Genomic DNA, 16,571 nt, shown 5'->3' with positions numbered 1-16,571 from the left:
AGATGGGGAGTAAGAATAGCAAGAAAAGGAAGTGGTAGAGACACAGTAAATGGGTTTTAGGTGGTGAACGGGAGGCAGTAAAGGGAGGCTTGAGGAGGAATCTGGATGAACATGCAGGTCGGGCCCAGAGACGGAGCTTAAAGGGTGGAGACACAAGCACGTGACGGAGCACTGGGGACATGCAGGTGGTAACGGAGAAAAGCGTGGACAGGAGAGGGGGACCAGGGCAGGTTCCCTTTGGTACAAGCATGAAACAAGACATAATGGAGCAGAGTAAGGTTGGGTTGTTGGCCAATAGATTCAGGGCCCTGAGACGAGACAAGAAGGTTAGTAGGATTACAAACCTAATTATGTAAATCTCCTTGAGTCTCTTTATGCTTTTGTCACATGTGAAAATTCACATACATATACTTTCTTTTTAGTATTGGTGCGTTTGGGGTGATATGATAAAGCACCAGCCCAGACCAACACATGACTTTGTTTCCATGCAGTTTGATTTAGTCTAGTACAGTCCAACTGACAAATACCGTTCATTTTCATTTTCAGTAGGTTAACATTCAAAATGAGAAATTACAGACTTGGGGGGATGGGGGGGGTTTCCCGCTGTCTTTCCAAGCTTCTATCCATTTTGCTGTGTTTGTTTTCCCAACCTAAATTAGAGACAGGGTATTTGGCTGCTGTATTACCAGACAGTCAGCAATTCACACATCACTGTAAAATCCCACACTCTAATTTGCATGCATACATATGTAAAGCTTTATTGCAAATTCCAAACTGCTTGTCAGGGTCTCGAGACAAAGCATCAATAAAGATTTGAAAATGATTATATTAAACCGAAGCAGATTGCATAATGTATTAAGCAGTGAGGAAAACTGGACAGGATGAGAAAAGGACTCAAAAGGGGTTTTTCATTTAGTATTAAATTACTGAAGCTAAAGAGTAAAATTTGTTGCACCATTCCAACAAGTCTCTGAAATGGTTAATAGAAAAGTAGTTTAACAAAAAAGGTTACACTTTGGAAAACAATCTGCTTTTCAGCATGGTTGCACTCCTCTCCATCTTTGTTTTTAATAGTACCCATCCTTCACTTTAATACTTACTTTCTCTGTCTTTCATCAATTGCTCTCTCCTTCAACCGTACCTTTCTCCCTTGCTTCCTTTCAAGCCCACTACCCGTCTGGAATCCTTGGCTTACTTAACTGACCCAAAAGTGTGTTGTACACACCAGGATAACAACGTAATTTGTTGGGTATGGAGTAAGTTGGATACAAGATGTTACTAATGTTAAAGCCTGTGGGAAATCGAGTGTTTTACTATCTCATTTCTTGGACAAGGAAATATGTGAAACCACGTAAACTTCTCATTATTACATAATACCTTCTAGTGTACCAGGTCTCTCCCAAACCTTGCCCCATCACCTTCAGAATAATCTTCCTGATCATTCTTGTCAACACAGTTTAATCTTAAGGCAATATAATATGCACACTATATAAGTTGTATGGGCGTCGAAGAAGAGTCTGACAAGTAGATACCATGTTTTGGGGTATATACTTTTATTTATTAAATTTCGCAACACCTAACTATCTCTGCCTCTGAGGGGTTCCCCTGCCTCATACTAGGAAAATAAGGAAATGTCAGAATGTCTGTCAAATGATAATACATCCGTGTCCAAAACCCTGCTTCTATCCCTTACACTTCAACCTAAGAAGCTAAGAAGCTCAGGACAATGCCTCCCTTCTGCTTGTATCTGGTAAGATAAAAGTCCAGGAGAATGCCTCCCTTCTCCTGGTGTCTCTAAGGTACAGGAGAATTCCTCCCTTGTAGCTCCTGACAAGCTTTCCTCACTAGGCCTCCAAAGGCTTCTTTGGTCCAGTCTTTTTTCCAAGTACCTTCTTGGCAAAGGATCATATTCCCTATTAATAGTTCCCTTGATATTTGGGGGAAGTGCTCTTTTGACTACCAGTGCGAAGATGAGATACTCCTGTGATTCATTCTTTATGCTCTTGGTTGGAGTTTGGCGAGTGTCTTTAGGATTGCCACTGTGGTGGGGGAGCACTTCTCTGTGGTCTTATGTCTTCCATCTTGGTTCAGTGGTCTTGTGCCTGCTACTGCTAAGAGGAGGCTCTCCTAGGATGCTTGAATCGTTATTGCTAGGGTCCCTGACCCATGTCTGGTGATCAGTGCGCTTGTTGCTGCCACTGTGATGAGGAAGCTCTTCTCGGATGCTCACTCCACTCTTACCAATAGTTTGGTTGTTACTACTGGGCCAGGGGACAGCCGCTCAAGCCTGCCCCTCTACTACCACTGTGTCCCCTCTGGGTCTCTCGTACCTCCCGTTACCTTCTCTGGGACTTCGGTACGCCACCGGGGCTTCCTGTGACTGGTATCCATCTCTTTGGCCTTCTCTTCCTTGCTTCCACAGCACCACAACGTCTCCACACTCTGTTGTACCGATCGGCTCTTTTCCTGTTTTGAGCTGGGGTCTGCTCCAGCTGGAACCACGGTGCGCTCCCTCAGCGATTCGCCGGCTTCCTCAGGTCTGCCTACATGATTTGAAACTCCAGCTGTAGATCATTTCCGCACCTTTTGCCTCCATCGGCTAGGCTTGACAAATTCTTTAGTCCATTGTCTCTTATACATTATTACCATTATTATACATTATTGCCAGTCCCTCCTTGGCCGATTGTCCTTTGGTTCTTATGATCGCTTGAGGTTTATGCCTCCTTGAGTCCAGCTCGTACCAGTACTAGCACAGTCAGTAATCTTCATGTCTTCCATGCTCTTATTTGTCCTAGTACTTTTTGTCTTGGCTTTATCCCATGTACTACAGTAATGCATTGGTCTACTTTCAAGGAAGTGGTTTGGAATAGAAGTGGGGGCTAGGGAATGTTGGGATGTGACGTTGTTCAATGGGCTGCACCCAGATGATCGTCCATATCCCAGAGGGGGAGTCCATCCCCATGTGGTCCTCCTGGAGTAAACCACGTCTTAGGGTACTATTGGGTAGTAGCGAGCCTCCCTAGCCTCATGGGAAAGCCCCCCTCCCCCCGGGAAGAAGTGATGACACCTACTGAATCGCCACAGTGTAGACACATATCTCTAGGAACTATAAAATGCTTATTAGTTCCTTCTCTATTTTATGCCACTGAAGCGCAACATTTTCAATCCCATTAGCTCTTTGAAATATGCACCACTTAGATTGGGCTAACGCATTTTTGCTATTTCTATCATGTTAGTTTAACTCTTCATTTCCTGGGTCTCGTTTTACGGTGTTCTTGCCTGTTGGTATACCTGTCCCAAAGTTCTTAAATCACTATTATATCTGATGGCTCTCTTATTCATGTTTTCGCCTATGTCTCCTCATTTTGCACTCTATCATGGCTGAGGAATTGCAACAACAACTACGGGGGCAAGAAAGGGTGTGGATTAAATGGAGGTCATGAGGTGCGTAATCACAAAAAAACATGCAAAGAAAATTGATGCTGATGCAACAGCATGGCACTACCACCCATGGGAATCATAATTAAGCAACCATTGAACTCTGGAATTAGCGCTCTTAACCCTTGTTTGGGGTCAGGCCTATCTCATGTGCTTTTACCAGGGCTTCAGCTGGTGGTAATGCTCTTTGTCTCATTACATGATATTACCTGAGGTCAAACCTCTGGGGACCTTCCTTCCTATATCCCCCGTGTTTCTGTACTCCTTTCCTCATCCTTCTCTCCTTCGAAACTTTTCCTCCCAACTTCCTTTATCCCCGCCTCATCACCACAGAGCTCATTTCTCCACCTCACCTCTCTTCACCAATACTGTGTCGTGATGTTCATCCTACGCTGCTTGGCAGAGGCAGTCCATATGCTCACTTGGGGCAGTAGCAGGTTTTGCAGCAGAGAATGGTGTTCTACCCGACACAGAATCTCTGTAGAGGTGGATCTATGTGTCTGGCATGCGAGAAACCTCAAACCCTGAGCTCATGAAACATTTGCTCTTGGATACCAAATGTGTTGCGTGCCTACCCCCTGAATATCTAGGAATATAAATTGTATTACTCTTACTTAGAAAGTGTAACATGAGATATCATGAACAACTTCCCTATACAGTTTTATCGCTAAAACAAACATTTACAATTTGAATATAGTACCGTCTTTATACTCCTAAAAAGAAACACGTAAATAATGCCATTGCTCTTTTATGTATTTAGTGTATTTATTCTCTTGAAGAGATGATGAATAGTAAAAAAAGTATTATTCAATTATAAGCAGTCTCCGATATTAACAATAAAGTAGTTGAATATTGACCTAGCCTCCTCCTCCTTCTCTTCTTCACTTCTAGGCATCTAAAGCCCACAGCCAATCAACAGTGTGTCTAGCCACCTAAAATAGGGCGTACTCTAAATAACAATATATAGCACTAATCTAGTGTGTTAGTATTATGAGGCTGACACCAGGTGATGTGAAGTTCACTTCTTGCTCTATTTGATTTTGTAAGATCATCTCATTTGGACCCCCAGGATCTCCCCTTTCAACCTGCTTCTCTCAGCTCCACCACCCTCTCTCCACTGCTCTCCATCTCGCACATTCTAGATCTTACACATGATTACCTTTTGGTTCTAACTAGTTCCTAGGCAACATTGAGCTCCTGATAGTCTTGCATATTTAAACTGTAATATTATGTGATCAACCACATAATGCATCTCCCCCCATCTTCTGCTTGTCATTCATGTAATGTAGCCAGTGCAACTTTGCTCTTGTTCCACACCTTACCTTCTCATGTGATTACAACATCTTTAACAATTTGTGGACTTGCACGTTTCCGGGTACCCTTGACACTGCCACTCTGCCACCGTATGTATACACTTGCTGGCGTACACTTATATCCATGTCCTTGGTGCACTTGAACCTATGAGAGCGCACCTTCATTCTATCCATTTTACTTTGCACACATCTTCATACCTCCTCCCAGCCCCCTTCCACATATTCTCCTAAGCCCATCTATTGTGTGCACATCATGCTACTAGGATCCCACCTACCAAGTTGGAATAATTGTGGTGGTGGAGTTCAAAAGGGATCAGTCCTGTGGTGGATTGAGGAGCTAGTCTATACGCTAATAGTTAATTATCGATCTTGTACTCCCAATCTCTTCTATTTCTAATCACCATTCTAGTTGAATCCATGAGTGTCTTCTTTCTGTTGCTCCAGTGGTCTGCAGGTGGTCTAGAGAAGTTTTACATTTTTGCACTCCATTTGCTTTAAATAAGTCTACATCTCTTTTGAAGTTAACGGCACCCCATTATCTATCATCAATTGCGTGGGTAATCCCACCCTATGAAAAAAGTTACCCATAAACGTTGACTGCTCTTGTATCAGCCTCACATACTATTGTGATCTCAGCCCACTTCGAGTACAGGTCCAGGAGTACAATCGGATATTTATTTCTACCTCCTGTGTCGTGCAGTGGCCCCAAAATGTCTAAGGAACAAAAAGCTTGGCATCTCTGGAAATTCAAATGGTGCCAAAGGCTATATCCTTGTCTTTAGGATTTTGTCACTATCCTTACAATTCTCATACATCTATCCCTGGCCAACAATGGTCTGCTCAAACTTTACCCTTCATTTTAGTCATTCCTAAGTGCCCCTCATGACCTACATCTAGAATCTTGCTCCTAACCACCTTCTGCGGTATCACCTTACTACCTTTTAATAGAAAATGGTCTTCTAAATGTTAATAATCTCTGATCTTGTGCTGGGGCCTGAGTTCTTCTGTAACTCTACCCTTTCTAGCCATTATTCACCATTTATTTAAGCTGTTTTTAATATTGATCTTCCAACTCAGCAGAATACCACTCTTCTTCATCAATGACTTGCCCAGCAATATGGAATACGTGTTCCTAAGTTTCCTTATTTTCTTTCTCAACTATCTCATTCTAGCTTTAACCTCTATATCAAGACAGATTGTCCGCTATCACATTATCCTTCACTGATACGTGGTCAATTGTGATCTCATGACCTTGAAGTGCTGTCACCTACTTTAATATTAATTGAGTTTACCTATCTAGGCTCTTGTTAAAAATACTGACCAATGGCTTATGGTCTGTCCTTACTTTACATTTTCTACCCCACCAATATTACTTAAACTTGCCAATCGTCCATATAATACTGAGACCCACTTTCTCCATCATTTAGTACTTTTTTCTGTTCAGCCAGTATTTTCCCAATCTTGGCAATCGTCCTACTCTGGACCTCTGTTTCTCTTCATCTTTATAGTGATGTAAGTAAATACTTAAGCAATCCATCTCTTTAACAGAGCACTGTGCATAGGGCCCGCAAACTAAATGATCCTTAATTATATTAACCAATGCCGACAACCATGCAGGTGTTGGGGAAAGAGCAATACCTTGAATTTCACAAATTGTGTATATAATAATCTGTTTAGCTCTCTATCTAATACTCTACTATATTTATAGTTCTTGGGTATTTAAAATTATATTAAATTGGATTCTACCTAATCATTTTCTGCAGGAAGCATTGTGAGTGTCGGGGACCCTAAGAAGAAATATACAAGATTTGAAAAAATTGGTCAGGGGTGAGTACAAAAATGTTGATACTCTTACCTGTGGTTAGTTGCTTTGTGGCTCTTATATTTATCTTTCTATCTTTCTTGTGCAGAAAAAAAAGTAACTTTTTAAAAGGTTTTTTAAAAAAGGCTAATGCTTAGGGCTAAGTCAGTCATATGGACTAATGACAAAACGTGATATTCCCAAAATAGGAAGGTTGTCCTAAGCTGTTTATTTTTCAGCAGGATTATGTCGAACTCTTTATTAATAATTTTAAAATAAACAGTGATACAACATGTCTGTTAACCTTTCTTTCCACTGTTTTACTTTTTTCTATTGGTAATGAGTGGTACTTAAAATTAAGATAATGTTTATGAATATTTAAGTAAAAAGGAAGAGCTGCTTAATTAGTAACAATGTGATCTGTTTAGTAAATAAATGTTGTCTTTCATGTTAGTAGGTTGTTTCACCTATTTGTTGAGAACTTTAAATATAGAGATAAATGTCTCCTATTTTACACTGACAAATTAATTTAAAAGAAATTGATGGTTATGGTATTGTATGAACATTTCCAGGTCCCAAAGATGATTTGTGAATTGGAAGCAAGATGTATATATTTAAAAACATAATCCACATGATGTGCACAATTTTAATTCAACGTGGGAAACTGTAGTTGTGCATTGGGCTGATGTACAACAACAGATATGTGAATATGCGTATTTGCACTCAAGTAAGCTTAGATAAGGTTTTAGCTTGGTTCAACTGCGGCAGATCTCCAATTCACATGGGTTTAATGTCATTAGGTAACCAATTGGAAGGAATCCATCTGTGTAAGTACTGACATATTGCTGGTGACATTGTAAGTGACATGTGGGTTGTTACTGACTTCCTGTGTGCTCTGCTACCACTTTCTTGTTCAGCCGCCAAATAGAGCATGAAGGCTGATTGCTAGATATTCGACTTATATGCATACTTCACAAGTATGCCAATGGCGTAGCACTATCCACCATGGTTTTGGTAGCATGGAGTTTGACAAATGTTAAATGCTGGTATGCAGCAACTGCAAGGACAGATGCTAGCTCATACATATTTGAACCAATAGATCCCATTGCCTCCCTCTATCCCATGCATTCTCACAAGGGTCCATCCTATCCCTAATTATCCCCATCATCTACACTGTTTGCCAGTGGAAACCCATTCCTAACCTCAACTCAAGATCAACCAAAATGTAGGTGACTTCCAGCTCTACCATATGGAAAGAGAAGGATGTAGTTTCCATCTACTAAAAGGCAACATCTAACTCATTCAAGCATGAATGTAAAGTATCTTCTGAAACTTAATCTAAGGGGACTAAATGAATTCTCTCTCTGTGGGCTCTACCAGACAGACCCACATTCAGAACTATCTGAGGGAGTTGAAACATGGTGGCTCCTCTCCGAATCTCCCATCCAGCACTAAATTTGAGGGCTTCATCATAGACATCAACCGTTCCTTCAAGACTCTGATTGTGCAGAAGCAATCTGGTAGCAGCTCTCTCCCCTTGGGAAAATCAAGCTCTTCATCGCACCACGGGCTTCAGCCAGGCCCTGATCCTTTCCCATTTGGATGCAGGTAAAGCTTGTGTTGCTGGTGTCCCAACCCTCTTTCTTGCCACACCTATTTTTAATTTGCTTTGGACTAATGCCTTTAGTAGAAATGTATTTCCCAGACCTGACAGAAGACTATTGGCCTTGCTATCAGTCAATATGTTCAATGGATAAAATTAAGGTTGATGTGCTAGCTTATTAATATTGATCAAATAATATATTGCAGGTGGTGATTATTTTATATTATTTTTTTGTGGGTCGAATGTCTTGAAATTCCACAATAGTTTAACAATTTTATGTAAACAATCTTCTTCAAAAATAAAATGTACTTGATTAAATAAATTCATCTAAAACATTTACATATTTTGTGGTCGGTAAACCCAAGCGTAGTGCAAGTCATAGTTTATCATCTAATTTCTGCAAGGTTTTCCTTGTGTACATCACCATTTCACAAGTCCTTGTAGTATATTTCTAAATACCTATCCTCAAACTGTGGATTAATGCTTAGCGAACGTACTCTAAATAGATAGAAACCAAATGGTAAAATAGTTTAAATGTGGTGCCATTGATGCATTATGAGTATTTCTGGTTCACTGAGTTTACAAATTTGCTAAAAATATGTTTTCAAATCCAGGGAGGGTTAATACTCTCTTTATACTTTCAAGATTGTGCAAAGAAGTACCACAGAGCTGAATATTGGGAACACCTATTACTTGGTTCACTGAATTTACAAATGTGCTAAAAATGTGTTTTCTAAATCTCTGAGGGTTAATATTCTGTGTATACCTTCCAGATTGTGTAATTAAGTACCACAGAGTTGGATATTAGGAACACCTAATAGTTGTAGCACTTGTGTGCCAACTTTTCATATTATAATTATGGTGCATAATATCCTTCTATAGTACAGGCTCTTTCAACATAAGGATTTCATGCATATACAAGAACAGAGGTTGCCATGAAGATGTGCATTGCACAGTCAATCTTCCTTCTCTTTCCATACTGTTACTCAGCGGCATAGCCTCCTATCGCATCCCATATGACATGGTGTGATAGCCAAAAACCAAAGCCCAGATTAACGCTGTGATACTTCGGGTTCTTGGGCACTAACAACCAATTTTATAATGTTTTATTATAATTATAATTGTTTATTTATAACATGCTTAATACCCAAAGCTTTCTAAGTGTGGACACGGGATTGAAGCTGTGTTGCTCTGCGTCGTCTTGCTTCAATTGCGAGCACTTTGCCCCTGACCTATCCTCCCAAGATAAAATAAATACAATTCTTGTTTTGCATGACAAAAAGGGCCCTCCCTGAGGCACATAAAATTGGATAGTTTACAAACAACCAGATACTTTCAGATGCTAACGGATGATTCAAAACATGTATTCATTATTGTACCTGGTTCACTTTGTTGTGATCTAATTGACTTTATACATCAACATGTGAAAACAATACCTAAAACAAATGTATCTGAAATCTTTCTGATGAAATTCAATGGGTGTATTACTGATTGCAATTTTTTTTATTACTGTTCTCTAGTCTGGTTCAGTCAACTCTGTTGTCGGGAGATGATTAAATTAGTTGGGGCTTGGAGAGGTTTCGATGTTAATTAAACTTTCTTTAGTGTACCTTCTTATGTTGTATCCCTTTAGGGTCACTAGCTGTAGTTTACCTTTCACGGTACTGACTGATTGTCTTTAATTCATTTGTCAGGGATACATGAAATCTTTCTATGCTGGACTATTGTTGTGAAGCTCCCATAGAAATGCGTCCTCCACACAGATGAGGAATGCTTCAGTGTGTTTCTTTCAGTAGAGCTGCGTGGGTTTTCCAGCTGATGCTTAGGTGATTGGATGTCTTCCATTACTACTCCTGCATGACACACTGCCATTGTTGGTGTTTTTTCTTGTAATTAACTGTTGATGATATCATTCTGCCATTTGGATCTGAAGCAGAAGGCTAATGTTCAGCGCTTGATATCTTTCAATTCATGTAAGCACTTTTTTTGTGTGTGTATGGTTTACAAAAAACCTTTGCAGTAGCCAGATTAAATGCAAAAATAGAAACAAACATTTTACAAAATACAATAAAGGATAAAACATTAAATTCATTATGCTCATAGAATAGTAGAATACTGGTCAAGATCTCCACAAGATACCATTTTACCCATAAAGAAATAATACATTCAAGCATAAAAATATTCTTAAAACTTCATATAAAAAAAGCAAACAATGAAACGTTAACTAAGAGTATTCAGATGGAATGATTTTAGAAAGGCAGACAGGGTTACCCCTCTGAAGTAGTCCCACCTCACAGACATTGTCGCCATACATTTTCCTCATTACACCAATCAATATGTGTAAACAACTTCCCCAAAGAGGTCGTTCCTGCATATATTTAATAGTTTCAATTGAATCCTTATTCATACAAAATCTACAGAAAACCTCCCACGATGTAACCATTCCCATTCTCAAGAGAACTTGCCTAGTTGGTACATGGGGAACTGAAGAAAAAAGTGCAAGATGGACCCTCTTTTTTTATGCTCATGAGCAAGATGGTTCATAGAGGAGTATCGGTGAAAGCGTTCAATTGTATTAGCCCAATCTCTATCAAAGAGAGAAGTTTTGACCTTATCGTGTTACAAAGCAGAGTCTCTATGTCCATGTTCATTTCACCCAATATTTTTTCACAGGACAATCTAATATGCACAGCAAAATGAATGGCCCCACTCTTCAAGCACTCGTAATCAATACAGATTTACATTTCATCATATAGGGGATTGGGGAGAATAGGTTACAAAACAATGATCAAAGAATCCACTGAACACGTGAGCTCTGGGAAAGTAGAACCAACTCAAATCTTATTGCAGCAATTGGGACTGCATTAGTTATCTTTACGACTCAATGCCACATAGATGTGGGTAAAGTATCTTACCATTTTGTGGCAGATTCCAAATAAAGTTCCAATCCATATACAAGTTTGGGAATTATTTTCCCCTCAAAGAAATTAAATGCAGGTTTGATCGGAGAACTGACATATCTTTGGTCTATCTTTACTCTTTGAATGGTTAGAGCACTCACCTTTTGGATCAATACCTGACAGAGACTCTATAAGGCTGGCTGGGCCCAGATATAGAAGTCCAAATAGGTGATACTCAAAGAAGTTTTGAGGATAGTGTTTTCAAAAGACCATGCCTGTATATTGTGTTTCCTGCCAGACTGTGTTTCCTGCCTTTTGACATTGCAAGGATTGTAGTCTTAATAGGATTGATTAAAAACCCATTTCCTTTTGCATAATCAGAAAATGCAACCAAATGCTTCTGAAGGCCGACCCACAAATTGTCAAAGAGCAGGAAGTCCTCAGCATAGGTGAGCCAGGAAATATTCAAATTACACTGTTTTTTGGGAGGAATTAAAGCAGAAGACGACAAATGTTCATGCATACCTGAAACATAAAGATTGAAGAGGAAGGGGCCCAAAACGCACCCGTGCCTCAGACTGGATTTGGAATCAAGACTTCTTGATTAGAGGCCTGGTCCACTCTATCATAGGCCACCAAGAGGTCTCTTGACGCCACATAAGTGCGATGAGGTGGGTCAGCCCAGACCGATTCCTGGGTAGCTCTGAGGACGAGTCCATTAATATTGATTGAGTGCCCCTTTCTAAAACCTATCTGACTTTTTTTTAATCTATGGATGGAATAAGCCCATGCCTCCAGATGCAGGAGTAGGAGGGACGCGAAGATCTTACTGTCCACGTCAATCAAAGAGATTGGACAGTCATTTTTGGGTTTGATCCTAGTGTCCCTCTTAAGGATAGGGACCATATGTGCAGTTTCTCAGGTCTTCGGGAAAGTGCCTTGATTAACAATACTTCTACATAGTACAGTCAAAGCATTTGCCCAATTGACTGGGTCCGCTTTTAATGTGTTGTTCATGAAACAAGGTTTTACAGGCTTTAATAATTTCCAGTACCCCTTCCACTTTTATTGAGATTGGCCACTGGGAAACTGTGCAAATCCTCCCCGAATACTACCGGGCTTTCCTGATCATCCTTCCACTGGGCGTACAGATCTTCAAAAAACCTGATCCATACAGGTTCTGGGACTGCGTTCAGTTGGCTAATAGGTTTAAATTCATCATGAGTATGAGTGTCCAGAAGGCTCTCATATCCTTTTTAATAAGGACACAGAGACTCTGTGGCTCTGCAATAATGCTGCACTCCTAGATTTACAAAAGTTCTTATACCTTTGCTTCACAGAATTACATTTAATTTACATTTAAGGAGCTGCATGTCCATGGAGTGAGTTGTGCACCAATTGCCCTTATAGTTTGCTTCATAGTTCATTTTACACCAGCTAACTGGACGTCATGCATGTGTAAATGTTTTTCACCATGTTCCCGGCCTTCATCTTAGGGTTACTTAATGCTTTATCCATCAACCTTTCCATAAAGGAATCAAAATGCACTGCATTGAAAACCTCCATCTTCCACTCTAAATTTGTGTGTCTCATTACCTAAATGTTATATTATGGGTGACCAGCAAATGGAATTCTCTCCTGCATTTACTGTCCGATTCTTAGGACCAACACGCATGCACACATTCAAAGTGACTTAAAAATGAGCCTTTAGCATACAATGGTTGCTCCAGGGGTTTTTCAATATCAGAAAGTCGGAACAGAAGTGAAGAGTGGTTGATCCACGAAAATGTAATCCAAAGTAGACTCACTACTCCCTCTATACCAAGTGCACTGTTGGCTGCTACGCCCCATCCTATCATTCAGAAATAGTAACCCAATAGATTCCAATAACAAAAAACCATTTCCTGCCGGCTTGGAATTTGAAATCGGTGGCCACCATGTCCTATGTAATTTCTCAGAGATCGCTATCGGATTCTGGCATAAGAAAATTGGGTGGCAGGTCAGCTGCTAGAATAACATAACCTTTCGGCACCCTAGTCTTCCAACCAACTATGGCTTCCAATATTTCTCACATGAGAGCTTCCAGAAGACCCACCCCTTTATGGCAATAAATATATATCAACCACAGCTTAAGGGAATTGTCTTGTCAGGACACTACAACTGCTAGGGCGCTGTAAGGAAAATTAAAGGGCTCCATGGCGATAAGCCCTTGTCCTGAGCTGATGATTACAATTAAGTCCCCTGCTGGTCTACCCCTCGCAGACTGAAAAATACCTGTAATGCATCCAAAACCACGGGTGTGGGGGTAAGCCAGGTTTCTTGGAGGTACACGCAAGTGGAGTCTCTAATAAGAGATAATGCATCAATGTTTGACATCAAATTAAAAAACTTTAGCTCTTCAACATAACTGGTTAAGTCACATTCCTCTACTCCTTCTCTAATTGGAAGTTGTGAATCAACTTTTGGATCTGAATACATGCTCCCCATTAAGTACCCACGTAAAAGCTTTGGCTTTCAGTATAACAGATCAAATTACTTTCCTCAACTCCATCATCGACCATCTCTTTTCCACAAGTAGAAGTAACTTCCGACGAGTCTATCCGACTAAAATTCTGATTGTCATACGCTTCATTCAATTTGCTATTTCGGCAATTGTTAAGCTATCCCTGCAAGGAGGTCCCACCACATCAACTCCAGGTTTGTTCATGTGATCTATAGAGGAACCCATAGTATTTAATTTTGAACGTTCAGAATAGACCAAATCTTTTACTAACTGAACCGAAATATAGAATGCACAGATCGGTTTTCCTCGGGAAATTCAACCCCATCAATATCAACTGAAGATAATGGACCTCAGAGAAGATTGATGAAACGTTGCCTCTATTTAAGCAGAGCAGGAAGTTGTCTCCTAAAGAAATAGTCACTAAGATTTTATTAGACCCCGTTTGCACTTGACTGATATTATGCTTTTGATGTTCGGGGGCCCGACCAATTATTTTTGGATTTGAGCAGTCCCCACCACCCGTCATTGCATCCATGCCTCTTGCATACTTCAAAATACTATAAGATTGAGTACGCTCCTTGCAATCCTTCCAATAAGGAACAGAGGGTAGACTGTTCGTACCTGCTCCTCCCATCGACCAAGTCTCTAGAAATTAAGGAGGAGAATTTGCTCCCATTCGCTTCTGTCGAGGAGCCAGCATTAAAATGATTAACTCTCATATCTCCTGGCAAGTACAATTTAGTCAAGAAAAGGTGCAAAGGGCTGCACCGATGGACAAAAACCTGTAACAGTTAACTGTTCAGGACCGGAGACAGTAACCCCTCCTGAAAAACTGGGGGTTGAATCTGTTTGGGTTGACATGGTAAAGTGAATAGGCTTTAAATTAAAATAAGTCTGATGTCCCGAGCCCCGGCCCTCCACACCAGGCACTTGTTTCACTTCTGTTTGAACCCCTACATTGTTATTTATACACACTTTTTGTTTGGGTGTTAAGTTTTAAATACTTGGGGATATGAATTCCCATACTACAGCCCTCCATATAGAGTACTTATTTCACTTCAGCTTGAACCCCTATGTCACAACTTAAATGCTGTGTAAGCAGGAGAACCCTGTTACCCAAAACCAAACTCTGGGTCTTTCCCGGGCTAGAACTTAAATCACATTGCACCGCGATGTTCACGTTTAAGTCACAAATGCTTTCCTCCAACACCCGAGTCATAATTTGGGGAGCCTGTTTACACGTAACATGTTCCCTATTCATGGACTCAATTATTATGAGATTTCTAAAAAATGTATATGAAGACACGTTTCTTCTTTTAATCAATATTTGATTTTTAGATTTATTTTTTGTCTAGCGCCAAGATTTAGAGGGATCAACAATTGCTTGCTTCCTACCCCCATTGCCAACTAACTTATGCTTGTCTGCCATAGGGACGATTTCAGCCACTACAATAATTTCATCATTATTTACAAGATTGGGCACAAGATCTTCACTTGACACATTAAACGTGGTTGAATTAACTACTTCCTCCCTGGAATCTTCATTGATAATGATTGGGGTAGTATTAAGAGCACTTATTACAAACTTGTTAGATTAATTCCAAGCAGGGGTGTGGAAGCTGGGGGTAGAATTGCTTATAGTCCAATTTCAAATCTTCTAACTTAAAGTTAATGGCACTTAAAATGATAGTGTGAGCTTTTACTTAATTCCAGATATTGTCATGTAGGTTGAAGAAAGAATTGAGGACCATGTTGAGAGCCAAAACAGTGGGGGTGTAAGCCGAATTCGATTGTCTACCTCCCTTAGGGTACGATGGATTGCTCCCTCATCCTGCTGTTCCTCATCCACCAAACGGTTCAGTGATGACACATTGCCAGAACCAAGTTCAAATATGTTGATCAAGTCTGTCAGAGAGCCTGCTTGCAAAGCATTACACATTTGTTACACCACACACTCCACAGTGCAGAAGTCATTGCCCACTAAAGCAGAGTCTGCATATTCAATGATATTGAAGTCGCTCAACCCATCCATTTGGAAATGGTCAAGTGTGGCCATCCCGCAGATAGGAATCACAGATTTAATTTCAGTACTAGTGCCAGAAGATTTAATAAAGAAATCAGTAATTTTCTGACCAGCTATTGGCGATAAGATTCCACAAACCAATAGGAGGGACACCTGGTTGGTCCAATAGTGATGTATGCTCAGAAACCCGAGCTGTAATTGATCGATCATCACCAAGATTCTCAAACGGTGCAGCTACAATTTCTGCTTCTTGGTGTTCAGAGCCTTTATCGATTACAAGGTTGACCTTTGGGGGGGTAGCAATGCTGGATGGAACTTTGAATTGCTGTTAGTATTTAGTTTTAGCCAGGCGAATTGCTTGATGAGGCTTTGGAACTCAGTGTGAACAAGGATCCGTCCACGGTGAATAAGAAGCCTGCCATCTGCATTCTGACTGGCGTTTTTTTTGTCGCAAGGTTTTTAAGGCAGCATCGAACCATGGTTCTGAGGCGCTGGGTTTACCTCTGCAGAGGGGCCAGCATATCAGCTACTGCCCTAAGCGTCTGTGCAATATTAGCCAGATCTACCTCCAGAGGGTTAGCCCCTTTAGCTTGGATTTTCGAGATCATATCTATGAGGTACCTGACACCAGCTGCGTTTAAGTACCTGTCAGTGGATATGTTGTGCACTAAGGGCAGGGGTCTGAAGAAGAAAAGGCACTGCATAATGGTCAGACCATAGAATAAGAAACGGCCCAAAAGTGATAACCAAAGAGGGAGAGGAAAATATTGTAGCAGGATGGATGCACACAAGGCAGATGCAAATTCAGCCTGCATGAAAGGCAGAGATGGAGATGGAGCTGGAGCATTTCATCCAGATGGCAAGGTCGGCGGCATCCAGGCATGGCCCCAACTGGTTACAAAGCATGACTGTAACTGGAGGGGGGCCAAGTAGGTTCATCAAGGAATGGCTCACAATTCCCATGCCTTTTTCCGGCACCAACAGAAAAGC

General features: G+C 40.6%; 1 protein-coding gene across 4 annotated transcripts in view; it reads left to right on the top strand.

The window, feature by feature from the left end:
• The window catches only part of PAK3 (p21 (RAC1) activated kinase 3), a 460,078-nt gene that overhangs the window by 307,978 nt on the left and 135,529 nt on the right, over nucleotides 1–16,571 (top strand). For all 4 annotated transcript variants that reach the window (XM_069612611.1, XM_069612610.1, XM_069612609.1 and 1 more), the window contains one exon: nucleotides 6,515–6,578. In XM_069612611.1, coding sequence (XP_069468712.1) covers nucleotides 6,515–6,578 — 64 coding nt within the window. The remainder of the gene's footprint in view (nucleotides 1–6,514; nucleotides 6,579–16,571) is intronic.

Source organism: Ambystoma mexicanum, chromosome 5p (genome assembly GCF_040938575.1).
Source record: "Ambystoma mexicanum isolate Mex_15411 chromosome 5p, UKY_AmexF1_1, whole genome shotgun sequence".
In the NCBI taxonomy this organism is placed as follows: domain Eukaryota; kingdom Metazoa; phylum Chordata; class Amphibia; order Caudata; family Ambystomatidae; genus Ambystoma; species Ambystoma mexicanum.
The sequence above is the reverse complement of the archived record's forward strand: the minus strand, read 5'-3'. Positions and strand labels throughout refer to the sequence as shown.